General features: G+C 42.2%; 1 protein-coding gene across 3 annotated transcripts in view; it reads left to right on the top strand.

Moving 5' to 3' along the window:
- NGEF (neuronal guanine nucleotide exchange factor) overlaps nt 1–20,376 on the top strand; it is a 62,183-nt gene that overhangs the window by 32,597 nt on the left and 9,210 nt on the right. For all 3 annotated transcript variants that reach the window (XM_033150011.1, XM_033150012.1, XM_033150013.1), the window contains 7 exons: nt 1,828–2,076; nt 2,930–3,072; nt 6,536–6,810; nt 13,868–14,028; nt 15,831–15,983; nt 19,726–19,855; nt 20,278–20,352. In XM_033150011.1, the coding sequence (XP_033005902.1) occupies nt 1,828–2,076; nt 2,930–3,072; nt 6,536–6,810; nt 13,868–14,028; nt 15,831–15,983; nt 19,726–19,855; nt 20,278–20,352 (1,186 nt within the window). The remainder of the gene's footprint in view (nt 1–1,827; nt 2,077–2,929; nt 3,073–6,535; nt 6,811–13,867; nt 14,029–15,830; nt 15,984–19,725; nt 19,856–20,277; nt 20,353–20,376) is intronic.

The raw sequence follows: 20,376 nt of genomic DNA on the forward strand, positions 1-20,376 counted from the left end.
AAATAATTTTATCCAAACTGTTCTAATACTGTGTGTGTGTGTGTGTGTGTGTGTGTGTGTGTGTATCTAAAATATTAAAATATGATTGAAAAATAATTGACTTTTCTTTAAACCCAGGAATACAGATATAGGTTATGTAACACTATTGCCTATATTTCATAATTATTTCCTACTGTTTGCATAATTTCCAAAGAGGCAGATGAGAACTAGCCTTTATACAAAATGTGCCCCATTTCTGAGTTTTTCTTTCAGTTCTCAAGCTTGGCATAAATATCTAGAGGAAGATGTGTTTGCTCCAATTTGGCACATGAAATAGAAATTCAAATGCTGATGTTTGACAAATATCCCTAAATCAGAACATATAATATTGAAATCCAAATCAAGAAGGGTTTTTGTAGCATGTATTATTTTCCTGTGTTTGTGTGGAATTTCTGCAGAGCTAGGAACTCAGAGGTAATGAGGGAAGAGACTGCTGAGATTTTCTAAAATCCCCAGAATTGACATGTCTTTCTGTAATTTAGATCTGGTTATCTTTGTATCTTTGGATGACAGTGAATTCAATTATTAATTTTCATTCTGTAAAAATAAGTGCACCAAAATAGAAAGAAATAGAAGAAAATAACTCTCCTCCTACACTCCAGCTTGCAAGAGAATGCAAACTGGACATCAGATGAACATTGTAATCTCCTTGCTGGATCACAGCTAACATCCTTATTATAATCCAGCATTGTGCCTTCAGAGTGGTCAGGCAGATAGCCCTGAGAAACTCATGAGGAAACCTAACTATTGTTTGCCTGCATGCAGATATGTTCTCTTGGAACATGGATGTCTCATTTTAGCTGTCAATTGACTAATAACCAGTGGTAGACTTCTATAAATTGTACAGTCCTAATAAGAGGCTAACTTCATTCAGGATGAAAAGCCATGTCAATTCATGTGAACGGTATCATTGGTTGAACTGCTGCAGTTGGAACATTTTTATATGTAAGCCACCTTGCATTCCATCAGGGGGAAAGGCAGGGTATAAACAAATATTTAATAATAACTACGATTATTGCCTGCTTTTCCACACGAAAATACAAAGGGGGATCCTGAACATAAGCTTGCAATGAAAGGGAGGGGGAACTAAAACCCTTCCTTTTACCATTCTGAGTGTGACTTGTAAAATAATCGAAGCCTTTATAGGGTTAAGTGTTCCCGTTAACAGCCTTATACAAGTTGTCTGTTGCACAGGAGAGCTCTCGGGTCCAATCCCTGGCACTACAGGATCTCAGGTGGCAGAGCTGACTGTACTGAGTGAGACTTTGGAGACAGTCTGCCAGTCAGAGAGGACAATAATGGGCTAAAAGGGTAGGCTAGTTTCTAAGGAACACTTACTCACAACCCCTCCCAAGTGTTTTCCAGACTTCTGGGGGGAAAACAGGTGCCCGCTCTTCTGTGTGGAGATTACCTGTTTTGCAGCGGTGCGCGCGCCTAGAGATCTCTTTTGGGGGGGTGGGCCGGGGGTCTCGTTAAAGAACAGTGCGCGGGGGTGATTGGGCGCAGCTGCGAGGGACATCTCCGCATGCTGTTCTCCACAGTGTGCGCCCGAGGGGGGGGTGCTTTGTGAACAGGACAAAAACTGAGAGGTATGGGGAGGTCACTCGAGACATTTCGCCTTCTTTAGGAAGGTGGCTGTTTGGGGAATGAGCGGAAGAAGTGGGCGCTCGGGAGCTGCTCAGGAGTAATAAGGCAAGGGAAAGCGCAGAGGGGGCGGCGGCGGCCTCCCTCCCCCTCGCGCGCCACCGACCTCTCTCTCTCTCTCTCTTATTTCCCCCTCCCGCGCAGACTGCTCCCTTCCTACCCCGGTTACCGTGGCAACCGCCCGGACTCCCCCAACCCCGCGCTTGCAGCGGAATCGCTCCGTAGCAGCAGCAGCAGCAGCAGCAGCAGCAGCCGCTCGCTGCAGGACTCGCTGCTACTGCCGTCGCTTTCGCCGCCTCGCATGGAGCTCCTAGCTGCTGCGCTCAGCGCCGCCTGCGCCCTGGACCATGAAGGCTCCGCGGAGAGCGTGGCCGGAGCCCGCCCGCCCGGCAGGTGAGCTAAAGAGGAGGAGAGCCGTTTGCCCTCCAGAGCAGGGGACTCCCCCTTAGACGTCGACCTCAGCTTTGCTGCCGGGCTTTAAAGACTTGGGAGCGGGAAGTTCGCAGGTGTTTGGGCCAAGCCGCGTGCCCCGCGTGACTGCCAGCCCCCTGTAGGGAATGTGGGACAGAGCTGCCCTCTGGACTCCCCCACAGGCACCCTTCGCCAAGTCCGGACTCGAGGCTTAGTTTCCGTGTCTCCTCGCGGCTGCCCTCCTCGGCTGGACCTCCATTTCTCTTCCCGTCCATTTCTCGGAGGAGCGAGCGAGGGTTAAAGCAGCCGCTGCCCGCCCCGCCTCGGCTACTCACTCCCGCGCTTCTGAGTCGGGGCGTCGAAGTGGTTCCCTCCGCCCCTCCCCTTGGTGCTGTGAGGGACCAGAGACCAGGACTTTCCGAGGTGGAGGGGGGTTATTGCACACCATGGAGTGTGTGAGCCCCGGCACCTCTCCTTTTTGCAATGTTATCATTGGCTTGCACCTCCCTAGGAAAGGTTGGTTCCTCATTTGCCCTCCTTTCGGTTGCCCCTCCTGAACCCCATCCTTCCTTTCCTTTCGCCTGCTTCACTTCAGGAGGGGCTTACTGGATTTCTCCTTTCTTTCTGGGAGGGAGCCCAGTGTGCTCAGTTTCCAGGGACCGTGGCATTGAGGGCGTGATATATCCCGGAGTCTTTTAAGTTTGGGTTTATTTACCTTGGTCCCTTTAAGAGCACTTGCAGCCCATGTAGTCGCTGCTGTTAGCCCGAACAGGTGGGAAGGAAACAGAGCAGGCATCCATACTCCTTGGTTTGTTGTTGTTTTTCTCACCCAAAGTGAGTCTCCTTCCATGGCTGGACCAGTTTCTAGTTCCGAAGAAAGCCCTGTGCATCCCGACTGCCCTGCTGCTTTCCCCGAGGCTCTGCAAGTGATTCATCCCATGACAGCTGACTCTTGGAAAAACTTCATTGAGCAAATAGGTAAGACAAACACTCAGGCTGCGTTCCTGTGTGCTACTAGTTATAGTCAAATGTTCCTCCTTCTGGGAAAGTTATTTTTCTTTTTCTTTTAAAATGGTATTGGAGGTTCTAGTGTGTGCAAATGAATCTCACATGACCTTAGCCCCTAAGTCATATTCACCTCAGTAAGACTTATTACTGCATGAACATGCACAGGATTGTTGCTGTAGTATATATAGCAAAACATAGAGGCAGAAGAAGTTGGCTGCACATTTCCCATTTTCAATAAAACTGGATAACAATCTTTGTTTTCCTATGAATGAAATTAATGAGTATGTGTGCATATGTCATTAAGAAACACAATACACACCAGAAATAAATTTGAGATCTGTAAAAACACCTTCCCCATCCCAAAGACCCTTGACACTTATGAGCAGTATTTTTGGAGGACAATTTTTCCTCCAGAAATAGGCCATCTAAGCAAGATCATTTCAGAGCATTATTCCTGAACTATTTAAGGCACCACCACCAGCAGTATATGGTATCGTTTCTCATAAAAGAACTGAGCTGGCTGTCTTTGCTAGCATCTTACTAGCTCTCATCATCCTTATGCTTCTTGTTATCACTTGCAGTGCAGTAGCGTTCATATTGGATGGTGTAAATAAAGGGGGCTTGTGAAGTGGGGACCAAAGCTTGTCCTTCCATGACAGCCGTATAAAAAAAAACCCATCCCATTTTACATTCAAGAAAATGATATCTGGAATATCTGAGCAAACTGATCGCATATATGAGTAGGTTAGATCTTGCTTTTTGATGATCTTCTGGTTGCATTCATACAATTGTAGAACTGGTAGGGATCCTAAGAATCATCTAGTCCAACTCCCTGCAATGCAGGAATATGCAGCTGTCCCATAAGGGGATTGAACTGGCAACCTCAGCACCATGCTCTAACCAGCTGAGCTATCCATATCCCTATAGAGGCATAATCATGTCTTTTCAACATTGTGACTTGTTTATTAGCTCTCTTGAACTTTATACTGCCTGACCAGCAAATAGTTAAGGTATATGCTTCGTTCAGAAAAGAAGCCGTCTTGTAGTCACTTGATAAATATAATTACTGTCTCCAACCAAAATCACTAAAGTATTATTTCCCCCTATCCCATTCCTTTACCATATTCATGGTTTTGTTTAAGCATAGCCTTGATTATTTACAAAAAGAAATAATCAGCTTTTGAAAATATGTAATGACATAGTTCAAGTGGAATTATGCAAGTATAATTTCACTAGAATGGCACAATACATTTAAGTGTAATCTCTCATTTTCAGTTAAGTGTGGGAAGCTGACAGGAAAGTACATGGTTTCCAAGGTACAGTTTCTCCTATTGCTATTTTAATCCCATTCTGAATAGTGTTCCAGAAAGAAGCAATTACTGAATATACTTACACTATGGGAAAAAGCTCGTTCCTTATACCACTTCCCCATTATAAATCATGTGCATTATCTAAGATTATAACCTAAATATAGTTTAGTATACAGAAATATTAAAGTACTTGACACAGAGGTATGTGAAGCAGCTCATGAGTTACAATTTTGATTTTCGTTTCATTAGATAAAGTGTAAAATTGTACTGAAATAAATATACTTTTATAAAAGTCCATTCTTTGCTTACTGTAGCTGAAGGGGAAAGCAATTTTAAATTGCATTTAACTTTCAAATGAAGGGAGTAGCTCGCAAGAAATTAGCACAAACTGATGTTTTGATTTATTTAAAATAGGATTTATAGTTTTATCTGGCGCAAGATTTTATTCTCTTCTTATAGGTCAAGCCCAATGAAAATCCAAAATAATTTTTGTCAAACACTGTGGTATTCTTGAAATCCCACAAGAAATAGTAGGATTTGGTTATTATTGTTACTATATATTATTACTATTTCCAGTGGCCTTTTATGATTCTAATTGTGAAGTATTCCTCATATTTCTGCACAACCTGATGCACAATTGCAGGAGCATTCTTGCACTGTTAAAATTTGTTTTTTGAAGGTAACATAGTGTATTATTGGAAGACCTTGTCATTGTGAATTGTGGGGTTCTACAGGTGAATTTTGGGGTCCTACAGGTTTCATTATATATTCCTTCATTGTCAACAAGTTGGTGAAGTTGCTGGATCAGATCAAGTGACAATCTGAAATTATGTGCTCTCAGTAGAGTCATGTCCCTTGCTTCTGTGACCAGAACATTGGTTAGCAGAAACTAAGAATGCTTCCAAACTATGATTTGCAAAGTCATTTCAAACCATGGTTTAATATAATAGTTTAGAGGCAATTCCTGTTTAGAACTAGCCAGAGTTTGCCCAATTTAGACATTACAGCAGGCTATGATATTGCAAACCATGAAAGGAAAGAACATAAAAGGCAAAAGAGGGAGAGGACGATGTACCCATGTGTCCAGCTCATTCCTAATCAGCGGTGTAGGAAGCCTTTTCGCCGCCCGGCGTGGAGGCACCCCCCTGGGGGTGGGGGGCATCACGGCGCATGCGTCGTGACGACACGACACGTGGCATGCACTGCGCATGCCCAGAAATTCCGGGCATGCATAGTGGATCCGGCCGGCGCTGCTGCGTGCCGGCAAACGAGCGGCGGGTTGGGCAGCCCCATGACCCGCTGCTCGCTCACTTGTTGGCCAGCACTGCTGCGAGCTGGTGAGTAAGCAGCGGGTCGGGCAGCCCCAGGAGCCGCTGCCTGCTCGCTCGCTCGCCGTGGGAGCAGCAGTGCCGGCCGGATGCATCTGGGCCAGCACTGCTGCTCCCACGGCAAGCCGGCGAGCAAGCGGCGGCTCCTGGGGCTGCCCTGTCCGGACGGGTGCCGGGCGGCGGGGGAGGGGCCGGGGAGTGTCACCCCCCTCCCCTGGAACCCGGGGCGCAGCACCCCCTATGCCCCGCCTTTCCTACGCCAGTGTTCCTAATCTCCAAATTATGCTGCAGATTTTGGACCAGCATGACAACTAACCTTGGCCTAAATTGAGCTGTTCTTAATTGCTATTTGGTGGCTTTAGCTAGTATGCAATATTTAGCCCTAGCCATGTCTAAGAGACTAGAATATTGCAGCCTAAATGAGTTAGTGTTTTCATGCTCAGAGTTAGATTGAGCATCATATTTGGGACTGGGGAGGAAATTCCCCAGGTTGGATAGGCTAATGACTTTAAGTTTTGGCTTTTCTTTTGCTTGCATCAAATAGAGCTATTTGTTCTGCAGCGATCTTTCAATGGTATGATGATACTGATTTAAAGCACAATCCTGGAGACTAGGTATTTGGAATCACTGCTCTAACATTGTTTCAGATTCCAGCTCCCCTTTTTTAAGCTGTTCTGGCTGAAGCAGCCAGGATAAACAATATTCACAATTTGTGCAGTAGCAACTACTGTTGCTCGATCAGAACGTGGCTCTGGAGGAGTAGACATTCAAAGAACAAATCTGTGTGCTTTGTAGGGCTCTTGTATCAAGAATATCGGGATAAATCTACACGTCAGGAGATTGAAACCAGGCGGCTGCAGGATTCACAGACAGATGCAGAAGAATGCTCAGCTACTGAAGACACAGCATCACAGACAGAAGCCACAAATACCGAAGAAAGCAAGGCTGTTCCCCAGATATGCTTGCTCAGGAATTCCACTTCCAGGTTTAATTTGTGGCAAGATCTTCCAGAAGTCAGGAGCAGTGGTGTTTTGAATATTCTCCAGCCAGATGAGATCAAACATCAAGAGGTAATACAGCTTCAGGGAAGGGTGGATGAAAGGAGCATTGCACTGCTGACATTTTAGTGGAAAACTCTGTGGGTTGACTCATTTAATACAAAGTGACACAGTTTAATGTTAATCTCATTGATATGATTAAAGCGACTGTTTTGTGAAATCTTTAATTTACTTTCTTTGCTTTTGAAAAGTCATGGCCATTCTGTTTTTTCTCAATCCCTGCCTGTTGCTGCCTCTAGAACAGGGTTGGGCTGCTATAGTGACATTAATGGAAGACAAAGCCAGGACTAGAGCTGCTAAAACTGATAATGCAAGTGTCTTTTAAGTACACCAAAAGCAATAAAGCAGACAAAAAGGCATAAGAGAGCTGTAATAAACTCTACGGAAGTGTGACTGAAGGACCATTGGATTATCTGTATATCCTTCTCCATGGGAGATGGAGGCCTTGTCACTGTGGTATAAAAAAGCTCTGCTGTCAGTAGGCTGTTGGGGCAAGGGATGGACACACTCCCATTCTCCTGGCACAGCCTTAAGCAAGAAAAACTGCACCAGCCCTGAAGGTGGCATAGCAACTTTGCTTCCCATTGAATGCAACCGGGAGTGGTGGTGGCGGGGAATGAAAGAAAAAACCAAAAATGATAACCGGGTGCAAAGAAGGAGAGTGGAAGGAAAAAGCTGCCTCTCAATTTCTGTCCTGGGTGGTATGGTATTGAACTTGAACCTTCCCTTCCCTCTTCAACCTCTATACGATTGCTGTTAGAAAGAGAGAAAGAAATTGCAGGGAATGCAAATTAATTAATTGCATCAGTCCTTATTGTGAAAGATGTTGGAAGAAGCTCCCTTTCTTTTATTCAGAAATGACAGTTTTTAGATGAACTGAGAAACTAAACCGTAATTTACTCATTCACCGGGAATGGATGGCTTTCACCAAAGAGTCCTTCAAAATCTCAAATGATAGAATTGTTGACCTTATAATCAGAATACTGTACATAACTTATCACTTAATTATTTAATAATTGGGAGGTAAACAATGTCATATCAATTTTTTCAGAAGCATGTCAGAGGCTCCAGAAATTTCTGTGTAGATTGCCTGAATAGTTCTTTCCACCAAGCATCTATTTATTAGTTGTTCATTTTGGGCTATGCAGCTTATAATCAAAGTAAAAGCAATAAAATGTAAGCTATGCAGCAAAATAAACAAGACAGAGAGCTAAAAATAGAGCCAGCCAAGAGAAAATAATAGAGCTGTTAAACGTATACAAGAAAAATCATTACTGGGGGCGGGGGGAATCAAGGGTAAGTTTTTGTTTAATGTTTTGCTCTGTTTTTCATATTCTGTTAGGAGCTGCCCAGAGTGGCTGGGGCAACCCAGTCAGATGGGCAGCATGCAAATAATAATAATAATAATAATAATAATAATAATAATAATAATAATAATAATAGTAATAATAATAATGTAGCAATTTTAATACCTGTGTGAAAGATGCAGTTACCTCTCTTCTGCATAACTATTAAAGGTGCAGAAGCCCTGTTTTGTTTTGTACCTCACCACCTGTTATACATTGAAGTACATATGCTCTTCAATACGGATAATCCAGTGAGCACATTTGGAATACTCTGTATGGATGTAGTCATCTGAAAAAGAATATTTAATCTCACTGTAAACATGTGCTACAGTGACAATAAAGTATTTCTATTTCTAATATTTAGGAGTTGGAGAAAATACAGTCTGCAGGCTTTTACTGTGGTACAACGAGTGCTGAGCTAGACAGATCTTTGTTTTGATCCAATGTGGCCTTTATAATGTTCTTTGTTTTGATTCAGTAGAGTCTTTTTAATGTGTAGAATCATACATAGTGTAAATGTAGAACAGCACAATGCAATTTTTGGGAATTCAGAATTCAGCATCCTGAATATTTCAGCTGCTATGGTGGTTTTTAAAGGAAATTTCTAATCTTTATAGTTGTACACACACAAAAAGGCTTAAAATGGTCAGAGTTCAGCTTTTCTGGGCACAGTATTTTGGTTACCTTGGTACATTATTTTTAATGGTGGAGAATATGCATACTTCCACAAGGCACAAAACTGGAGCAATCACTACATATGTCCTCATGGTTGACATATAGCTGCAATCCTATATGCAGTTACCTGGGCATAAACTTCATTGAACTCAATGAGGGTTATATTTGAGTAGTGGAATATGACTGTGGTGTTCGTCTGATGTTATGCCTTCTGCCAAAACCGCAGCATTCTTGCCATAGGGACCTATTTTTCCCTGTTTTTGGCTGATTTTATTGAGTTTAAAAATAGCTGAAGAGTTGTAGGAGTAATGACAGGCTCCTAGCTCCAAGAAAGGATTTTAGCTCCCAGGAAAGGTCAACCATTTCTTATTAACACTTTGTACAACCAGCCTGAGCATTAGTATCATTTCCTATTTAGTAATTCTTAGTCTATAGCTGTTTTAAGTTCGAAATCTGAGAGCTTTGAAAGGCAGATATTACGGAATTAATGATGGTGATTATTTTCTTCGCCTTGCTTTCATATCATAACTGGGGCAGACTGAGCTGAAATATGGCTTAATTTAAATAGCTTCGTGCCTTATGCTTGTTTATAGTATGTGCTGCAGTTAAAATAGCAAAAAAATTAACAAGTCTATTAAAGTATAGCAATTCAAAATGAATAGATGTCAATAGAGGCAGAAGAGATGCTAGAACCATTTGCAATAAATAGCAGAGTAATATTTGTAAAATAAATACGTATTATATAAAGATACCCAAAAATGCAGCAACCCAAAAATGGTTGTTGAGGTGTTGATATTGTTTTAAAAAACAAAGTTTAAAGATCTTTTAAAAAGAACTTGACATAGAAGTATCCTTTTCAGTGACATCATGCATAACATGTTGTTCCAGCCTAATACATATGTCAGTCAAGAGACGTAGTTATACAGGTCCAACTTTTTTCAAGGCCATAACTTAAGACACTGTGATGGTCCACAAAGAACAATGAAACTAGAATGGTGGCCTATAGCAACTTTAACAATTTTTTGTTCTAAATCAGGCATAGGCAAACTCGGTCCTCCAGATGTTTTCTGACTACAACTCCCATCATCCCTAGCTAACAGGACCAGTGGTCAGGGATGATGGGAGTTGTACTCCCAAAACATCTGCAGGACCGAGTTTGCCTATGCCTGTTCTAGATAGTACATGAGAGCTTCGTAAGATGGAGGATGAGGGCTGCTTTTTGTTTCTTTTGGGGGGGGGGAAGAGCCAACTTTGAAGATGAGCAATTGCAACGAAGTGCAATAATCAAGGGTACTGTTTAAGGTTTCATAGGGAGGTGCACATAGTGATAGGGGAAGTGGGTAAGATTCACAGCAAGGTGCAAAGGTATATATATTCATTATTCAGGATTAAATTAAAATTAAAAGCATTTGTTATTTTTTATGCCTCATAATAACCAGATGTGGTTGCCATATGTAATCTGGCACATATAGAGGGGAGCTGACCCAAATGTTGGCCCTAATGGCAACAAGAAAGGTTCTGGCTACTCTGAAATGGGTCAGCATTGAGTCCAAGTGGCATAGTGACAGCACTGGCACAAGGGGGCTCTGGAACTGACTAAAATGATGGGAAATGAGGGGTTTTTTGCAGTGGGATGGCAGTTTGCTTTCAAGCCTCATACTAAGGTTACCAGGTTTTTTTTTCAAAGAATCCGGGGACACTTTTTTTTGAAAAGAGAAAAATTTATTAAGAAATGTTTATTTTTTTAAAAAAAGTTTTATCTTCTCTTTTGTGGTCTCCTCTCTCATGCAGCCTTCTTCTGGACCCCAGACTGCTCTCTTAAAGCACTAGCCGCCGTGGAGTAGGCTTGGGCCGGGCCTGGGCTCAGCCACGTGTCCTTGCCCTCCCGGTGCTCTCCTACTTCACCTCAGTAGTGGCAGTGGCACGGCAAGGTCGGGGCTCCCCCTCTTTTTTTCTCCTTCCTCTTTCTCTCTCTTCCTTCTCCTTTCCTCCTTCTCCCTGCGTCAGCTCCAGGGGTTTTACTGGCCCAGGAGCGCCGCTGGGCAGTCAGCTGGGTGGCCAGGCGCTCTCGCACCCGGCTTGATTTGGGCCGCGGACTTGCGCGCGCGCGGGGGGGGGGGTGTCAGTGGTTTCCCCAGTTGATGCACTGGGCATCCCCAGTTCCCCCTTGACAGCAGCAGTCTCAGCAGCCCGGAGCCAGCCTGGTAGCGCAGTTGGCTGTGGCTGGCTTCAGGAGCTGCTCACTGCCGTGGCACCCGCCATTTTGCCTCACTGGAAGCCCCCATATGATGTGTCTTGTGCCGTTGAACCAATCACGCAACATTCATTCCCTACTAATAAATCTACAACACTTAAAATATAAATCTGGGGACATTAAATGAAATCCGGGGACATTCCGGGGACAGATTGGTAAATCCAGGGACTGTCCCAGGGAACGGGGATGTCTGATAACCATATCTTATACCCTATCCCACTAGAAAGTGCTGACAGCTTCTAATACTGCAGCTTGTTGTTGTCGTTCAGTCGTGTCCGACTCTTCGTGACCCCATGGACCAGAGCACGCCAGGCACGCCTATCCTTCACTGCCTCTCGCAGTTTGGCCAAACTCATGTTAGTAGCTTCGAGAACACTGTCCAACCATCTCATCCTCTGTCGTCCCCTTCTCCTTGTGCCCTCCATCTTTCCCAACATCAGGGTCTTTTCTAGGGAGTCTTCTCTTCTCATGAGGTGGCCAAAGTACTGGAGCCTCAACTTCAGGATCTGCCCTTCTAGTGAGCACTCAGGGCTGATTTCTTTGAGAATGGATAGGTTTGATCTTCTAATACTGCAGCTACTGGGAACTATTTACCCTTGTTTTACGCAGGGTGGCATTGAAGCAATTGTGGCTCAGGCCTTTATGCATACTGCAACAACTACAGAACGAGATAGAATTAGTGTGCCCAACAAAGATTTATACCTAAAACAGTACAGGCCATACTTAAAGCAACATAGGCAAATTTGGGTTGATCAATGCTAAGAAAAGGGAATTATATAAGTGTTCTAAGTTATAAAGCGACAAAAGACCATAGGCAACGAAAAATGAATTGGAATGGATGTTGTGTCCTCAAGCATGGAAAAGGTAAACTGCTTAGAAAGTAAGTGATAAAGTTATTTTGATAAGGTTGACAGAGGTGAATCTATCACTGTCCATATTAGATGAAATAGTGAAACACACACAAAGGCTGAAAGAATTGACTATGCATCTGTAAAGAAAGAAAGCAAATGTCTGCTAGTACAATGTTCCTAAATCTAGATCTGGATCATCATATTTCTGTTTTTAAGCCTGTCCAAACAGGTTTGGGTGTGAGACAAAGCAGGGGGAATTAGTTAGGGATATACTGGTAGGTTTCCAATAAACACAAATGCTGGTTCCATTTGAAAATTAGAGTAACAGCACAAGATAGTGGGCTGAAATATTTTAAACTGTTAGGGGTTATAAGGAAGGAAAAGGAAAACTAATGGAATACTGATAAAAATGACTATATCACTGATGGATAGCTTTAATTATCTAAACATCTGTTGAGAATGAATCACCAACGTCATTCTTGAGCTATATGGAAAATAATTGAAAGATGCAGAGGAGACAAGCCAGAGAGGAGACATTACTCAGGTTCTTGTACTGGTCTGGCATGGAGAATGTGACTGTAATGGAGAAGACTCAGAACATCTACCTAGCAATTATATGAATTCATAAATCTATTACTATATCATAAAAATACTTATTCATGATGATGCTAAGCATTGAGCTGTTCAAAGCAGTGAGTGAGCTTGAAGGCAATAACACTTATTTTGGTAATTCTAAATATATTTCTTCCTTCTTGGTGATTTTAGTCTTAATACTTTGTTCACATCCAAACTCTGGTCTTTGCTGTGTGCATTGATTTAAAACCTAGTCTCATCCTGGACTTGCAGCATTTTTTTTTCCTGCCACATCCTTGGAGGAACACATACATAAGATACATCACCGGAATTAAAATCCAAATAGATTTTTGCAGGGAAGTGTGTGAAAATGAGGCTACTAACACAGATTCCCCCCCCAAAAAAAGTCATGTGCATTTTTCACCAGTATTTCACTACAGAAGACAAATGTTATGTAAGAATTGGAACCTCAGTGTTACATTAGGAGTTGGGCTTTGCTGCTTTTCCATGATTGAATGCAGTTATGCAAGAAACTGATTAATATGAACATTTATTGAACATTTTTGGAAGACAAAACTACTAGGGAAAATTGATATATTCAAAATGTTGCTTGTAGTGTTGTACCACATTTTTTGCACACCACTATTTGTTGAAGTGGAAAGTCAGGTGTCAAAAGCAGTTTTTTAAAATGTCCTCCCTTAGTTGTTTTTTGCAGTTTGGTACCATTTTTCCACCAGCAAACACGATAATGACGCAGCACCATATAGCCTGTCAGATTCAGCTGTGTGACAATGTCACTGGCATAGTCTTTGCAGTGTAGTCACTGATTGGAGAGGAAAGAAGGAATGAATCCCTGTTGTTGCCAAGGAGATTGGCAAAATTCACATTCCTTGCTTGTGCTCAGTTTTGCCTCTGCCCCCCCTACCACTGGCATGCGGCCCCCAGAATGTGGTGGCCCAGGAAGGAATGTGGTGCTCGAGTTCCCGACCCCGTTACAGTATCTTCTGTACAGTTAGAACGTTAAGTATTTCAGGTAGCATACTCCAGTTTCAACTCTTTAGAAAAAGCATTCTGAAGTGGTTGTGGTTGTTTTAAACTTACATGTTCTGATTCAGCTGTAGCTGTACTTTGATTAGCAACTTCAGATGGGATGTTCAGTCCCATCTGCATCAATTCTGCATCCCAAAGTTCGTTGTCATCCAGATCCATATGGTGTGGTCTGGCTTGGTAATCGGGGTAGTAACTCTATAGAGCTGTGAGCTTCTGCCCTGTGACTGTAAATACTAGACTTGTGTACCTGTCATTGAAGCTTTCAGAGCCTCCATTTACATTATGCATCATTCATATACAATTTTGGAATTCTTCTGCAGGCCATGTTTGAACTGGTTACCTCAGAAGCTTCATACTACAAGAGCCTGAACCTCCTGATATATCACTTCATGGAAAACGAGCGATTGAAAAAAATTCTACATCCTTCAGAGGCTCACATCCTCTTCTCCAATGTCCTAGATGTCATGGCAGTCAGTGAGCGGTAAGTCTTTTAGCGATTAATATGTGTAGGAATTAAATCTCAATTTTGTTGTTGCTGTCCCTGGGGAGGCATAGGTGGGCCTGTTCGTGTTTTCAGCTTCTGTAAATTATCTTTATAAGTTAATGTTTCCCCTTTTATACTGTAGAGAAATGTACCATTGTCCATAACAACTATACTGACTTAAACAGCATCGTTGTTGTATCCCATACATAATCCTTTATTTTGTACCAAAAGCGATAAAAGGCCTTAAAATCAGGTGGAAACACAGTTCCCTCCCTATTATAGGGATGCGATTGTCCTGGGTGGAAGATGTGTGGTTGTCATCGTAGTGAGCTGCGAATTTGACTGGTCACTGCTGCTCTTCAATATTACAACCATGCAGCCTTGCCTCCCATTTCAGTCCAGTGCTACAGGCCTCTCAGAGCAGGCAAGATATAGAGGAAGGATGCCAGGATCAGAGGCCCAGGCATTTGTTGTGTCATATTCTGTCCTGCTCACCTTTCTTTGGTAAATAGTAATGCCTATGAATGCACTCATTTTGTGCTGTAGTGACTGGATAAATATGCCAGGGAGAAAAGAGTACAACTGATCCTTCACGTAGCAACAACAGTGTCATGGTTATTATTCAGGTTTGTCCTCATTTTTGGCATGATAGGTTTTGTGGGAAATCTCACCCTTTTCAAGGTAATAATACAGTGTGAATTCTGTGCATACAAATTCTGCTAACGTCTTCATTAATATATGTTTTCAGTGTATATTCTGCTAGTTAGTTGAGGACGAAATTAATTTCAGATCAGTGCTGAATTAGAGACAAGCCATATTATTTATTGCTGTTATGACATGCAAAAGGCAAAGGACCCCTGGACGGTTACGTCTAGTCAAAGGCGCCTATGGGGTTGCAGCGCTCATCTCACTTTCAGGCCGAGGGAGCTGGCATTTGTCCACAGACAGCTTTCCGGGTCATGTGGGCAGCATGGCTCAACCGCTTCTGGCGCAACGGAACACCATGACGGAAACCTGTGCGCATGGAAACACCATTTACCTTCCTGCCGCAGCAGTACCTATTTATCTACTTGAACTGGTGTGCTTTCGAACTGCTAGGTTGGCAGGAGCTAGGACAGAACAACGGGAGCTCACCCTGTCACAGGGATTCAAGCCACCGACCTTCTGATCGGCAAGCCCAAGAGGCTCAGTGGTTTAAACCACAGCGCCACCCACGACATGCATACCACAGTCGCTTGCATGCATTTGTCTACATGCTTATTCCCTTCCTCACCTATATATAAGAAAAAGCTACATTCTCTTCCTGGAAATCAGGCACTTTCTGTCTCATGTATACATTTAACTTAAGAAGAGCCAATGGCTCATCTAGTCCAGCATCCTTTTCTCACAGTGGCCAACCAGACACCTGTGGAAAACCAGCAAGCAGGATTCAAGTACAAGAGCACTCACCCCTTCTGTGGTTTCCAGCAACTGGTATTCAGAAGCATTGGTGCAGGGCAGAACATAACCATCATAGCTAGTAGCCATGGTGTGTCTGCAAAAGCGCACACTTATAGCCACATATCCCCCATTTTGCCTGATCTCCAGGGGGGGGGGGAGGAGGAATAAAGTTTTTCTTCATAAAATGTCTTCATTTGGTTCATAGCCAAAAGTATTTCAGAATCTATTTTTTATATATAAAAGTTAAAAAGAGGGGAAGCAGAATGTGGCAGAAGCCTACATTTTAATTATTTGTGTTTGTGTGGCTATGTCTGTTGCGGACACTGATGTCAATGATTAATTCTGGGTTTCTTATTTAGTTTCCTCTTGGACCTTGAGAAGCGAGTAGAAGAGAACATCGTGATCTCAGATGTCTGCGACATTGTCTATCAGCACACTATTAATCATTTCTCGGTGTATGTAACCTATGTCTCCAACCAAACCTACCAGGAGAGAGCTTATAAGCAACTTCTGTGAGTGCAATTATTCAGTCATGGCTTGCTTATTAAAACCAATCAACAGCACATCAACTGAGACCGACCAATTAGACAACAGATGTCAAATGGTTTAGCACACCGGGGTGGGGGGAGGGAGAATTTTCACCCATGCTTAATAGGAACTTTTCTCCAAAATGTGTGTGGGTGTTCACAGTGTAATCCCATTCCCCACTGGAACGGAGATAACTACTGTAGGCAGAAAGCTGGGATTTGGTATGCAATCAGTTGTGAGTTATTTTTGTCATTTTGCACAATTTTCAAACATGCATCTTCCACTGGGTGACTACGTCTAACCATTATAAATGATCTATTGCACTGGAAGGATAGCTCTGGTTGATTCCTTCATTACAATACAAATGTATGAAATTAACCATAGTTGTGTCTGTTCTAATGGTTTTCTGTTGGGCAAGATCATTTTGAAGCATGTGAATGCATTTATGGCATGTGCAATTTGTTTAAAGATTTCTCAGTGTTGAACTGCCAACCTTTTATGTCCCCCTTGCTTATGATGAAGTGGAAGCAATTTAAAATTACATTCCACTTACAACCTTAATTTATTTCAGCAAATTCACTTCCTCCAAGTTCCATTCAAAGCCTTAAAAAAGGTGAAAAGAGGCAAAGTTTCTTACAATAAAGGGAATAATTTCTGATCCGTAACAGATTTCAGATGTAAAACTCCTGGAATTCTTACTGAAAGCTAAGGTTCCTCTTTGAATAATGAAGAATCTTGAGCAGTATGATCCTGTGCATGTTTATTCAGAAGTCTTACTGTATTCAGCACCGTTTACTCCCACCAAGTAAATGTGCATAGAATTGCAGCCTTTCTCCTTGCCAATGCAATCCTGTGTGTGTTTACTTGGAAGTAAATCTCACTCTGTTCAATGGAACTTACTCTCTAGTAAGTGTGTTTAAGTTTATAGTCTAAAAATTAAAAATGCTCATTCATTATAGTTCTTGTGTCAAGTGTAGCTGAATTGGATTAGGGAATCTGCTTTGGATGTCTTCATAATTTAAATTTAATTGTAGTAGTCTGCTAGGATTTGTAATGAGTCTTCTCAATGTACCCGCATTATATATTTGGTTCCTTCACAAAGGAGAAGAAGGGGTCTGGAAGCCTCCAAAGCATTAAGATAAAAATACTTTAAAAGGATCATGAAAGCTGGGAAATGTTTAGCTGCTTACTTGAATGCTCTGAATGTTTCAGAAATTTTCCACTGTTTAGCTCAATACTTTTTCTTTTTCATGTTTATTTTGGCCACTTTGTCTCTTCCAAAAAAGTGAGCAGAGTTAAGTAAGCTATTAAGCTACAACTATTTTAGTAAGGTGTGGGGAGGGGGGGACCTAATAACTCATCATGCAATTTAGTCATTCCTAGCTTTCATTGTATAGATATAATTTTAATATGCTCAAAGGAAGAGAGATAAATCCTTAAATGAATTAATTCCCTATAGAAGCAGACCTTGGTGACTGCTTCTAACCAGCAGCTAGGCTGTTTTATGAATGCTAGGAAACGATAGCAATCTTGCTCCTTTTCTTCTCCTCGCCATTCAGTCTCTGTTCTCGCTAAAGGAACTCCTAGTCAATTATTTAATAGTAGGTGACTAGATCAGCATACTTAGAGGTCTGTGATGACAAAGGATTAGAATCCCATTTGCCTTCAGTTCATAGCTGTCAACTTCCCCTTTTTTTGCGGGAAATTCCCTTATTCCAGCGCCGTTTCCCATTGCAAAAAAGGAAGGTTAACAGCTCTGTTTCAAAACGAAACAAAAAAATCCTTCCAGTAGCACCTTAGAGACCAACTAAGTTTGTTCTTGGTATGAGCTTTTGTGTGCATGCACACTTCTTCAGGTACACAAAAGCTCATTCCAAGAACAAACTTAGTTGGTCTCTAAGGTGCTACTGGAAGGATTTTTTTTTATTTTTTATTTTTTTTGACTATGGCAGACCAACACGGCTACCTACCTGTAACTAGCTCTGCTTCAGTTTGACAGACTGAATATAGACAACACTGGAAAGGAAGGAAGCATGGTGGGGAAGAAGGTGTCCATAAGACCAAGCACAGACTTAAAAGTTAGCACAGTTGCAAGTGCTTCAGCACTCTTTGACATCCTGGTCAAGGCACTAAAGGACAGTGAATTGATTTTCAGATTGTGAATGTGAGAGGCACCAATCTACTATTGGGAGCAAAGCAGAAATTCACCTGCGTTCCACTGTTAATAGAAGGCAATAGGACAGGAATGTGGAGTCAGCTTGAACTCTTTCAGAAAAAGCTAATGTAGAAGTTTGGTTCAGTATTTTCTCAGTCACAGTTCCAGGGCCAATTCATAGGCCTGTTGCTAGTTCCATTCTTTCCTCCCTCTGCTCCAGGAAAAAAACCAAAAACTTTAGCTGGACCACACCAGGAACAGCATGCTAAGTGGTTATTGCTATGCTGTTAACAGTCTTGTGTGCCTCAGGACCACAATATCTCTTCCCACATGAACCCAGCATTCATCATTGGAGGCCCTTCTTCACGTGTTTCTTCTGAGGGAGTTGTGGATGGAGGCAACATGAGAACAGGCATTTTCAGTGGTGGCCCCTTGTGGAATGCTCTGCCTAGGGAGGTACTCCTGGCACCATAATTATCTATTGTTAGGTGCCAGGCAAAAAGGTTTATTTTCCCTAGACTTCCAGCCCTTAATTTGGAGTGTATTAGGCATACTTGTGCCCTCTTTGTTGCTTATTTTTTAGTGGGATGTGTTACGTCCTTTTTATGTTTATTATGGATAGGGTTTCATTTCATTTCATTTTTTTCATACTTGGTTTTAATGTTCGTAGCATTTTGTGAGTTGCTTTGGGTCACTTCTCATGGAAAAAGCAACTAATACATGCAGTAAATAGAGCTGGAGTCTGATTGTGGCCTGAGTTGTTTTATCATGCTGGTTCCCGGACCTGTATGCTTCTTTCTATGAACTGTGTTAATTAATAATTTGTGGGTAAGGGGGTGTTCCTGAGGCTTCTAAATATTTGGTATTAGTTATGAATATTGGTATTAGTTATAAATAGAAAGTTCCCGCACCTTAATAGCCTTTTTGTCAGTGAGAAACCAAATAATCTGAGCTAAAGAGTGTGTGCCTTTCTGTAGCACTGAATTCACACTAGCTGTAGCTGTGACAGATCCTGGCAGGTCTCCAGTAGTCTGAGATGCTTCCAGTTTATACCAGATGAGTTTTGCCTCTTGTCATTTCCAGCTAGGCCTACCTCGGTTAAATCAATTGATGGAAGGCCTTGTTCCTATGACTATATGTATTTCACCTTACTGCAACAATGCAACTGTGTAAAGATATATAATTATGCCTCTGACTCATCTACTTGGACACACACCCCATTCACACCCACCCACACACCCAGCATATGCTGCTAAGTCTGTATGTGCTACACATGTAAAAGCATTACTCTGGCTTGCACATTAAAAGCCTATTTTTCCATTCCCAAATACTATTAATAGACCCAACTTTAAACCAAAATCCACTTGGTGCTAATATGCCCCTCCCCCCAATTGTAAAGAGAGAGAGAGAGAGAGAGAGAGAGAGAGAACGAGAACAAAGCCAAATTCCAACCCTGAGGGGAAGGTAGCGTTGTGAAAATTAAAACACACATAGAACATGTCGGTTACTCACACAAGTTTAAAACTCAAGGAAATAACAAAACACCACTCTCCATCTGTCTCTGTTGTCAGCCAGGACAAGCCAGCTTTCCGGGAGGTGATCTCACATTTGGAACTGGATCCGAAATGCAAAGGCCTGCCTTTCTCATCGTTCTTGATTTTGCCTTTTCAAAGGATCACTAGGCTGAAGCTGCTGGTACAGGTATAACAGGGTTTTACTCTTCCCGTATATCAGTACCACCTTGCCATGTCTTAAATTGAGGTCACTGAGAGACTGAAGAGCTTTAATGGGGAGGGAAAAGCCACCAAGGAACATTCCTTGTGGGGAAATGTATCCTTTTATAATGTAATTGTCAAAAGGAAGAAGATTTTGCCTCCTCTCTCCATTTTTCTACATGTGTTCAAGTAGAGCCTGTTCAAAAGGAGCACCAACAACCTACCACTTAGTAACAGTGGAGTAAAACAACATTATTTTGATAGCTTTCTGAACTGGAATTTGAAATATATATATATGTGTAAAGTATCCTGTTAAAAGTATCCTAACCATAGTCTTAATCATTTGAGGATTATGTTGACTGAACAACTCTCTTATGGAAATGTACAACCTTCCTTCATCTTGTACAGAATATCCTGAAGAAAGTGGAGGAAAAGTCTGAACGTGAAATCACTGCCCTTGAGGCTCACAAGGAACTGGAAACAGTAAGTCTCATCTGCTTTGTCAGA

The sequence above is a fragment of the Lacerta agilis genome, chromosome 5 (assembly GCF_009819535.1).
Source record: "Lacerta agilis isolate rLacAgi1 chromosome 5, rLacAgi1.pri, whole genome shotgun sequence".
Lineage (NCBI taxonomy): Eukaryota > Metazoa > Chordata > Lepidosauria > Squamata > Lacertidae > Lacerta > Lacerta agilis.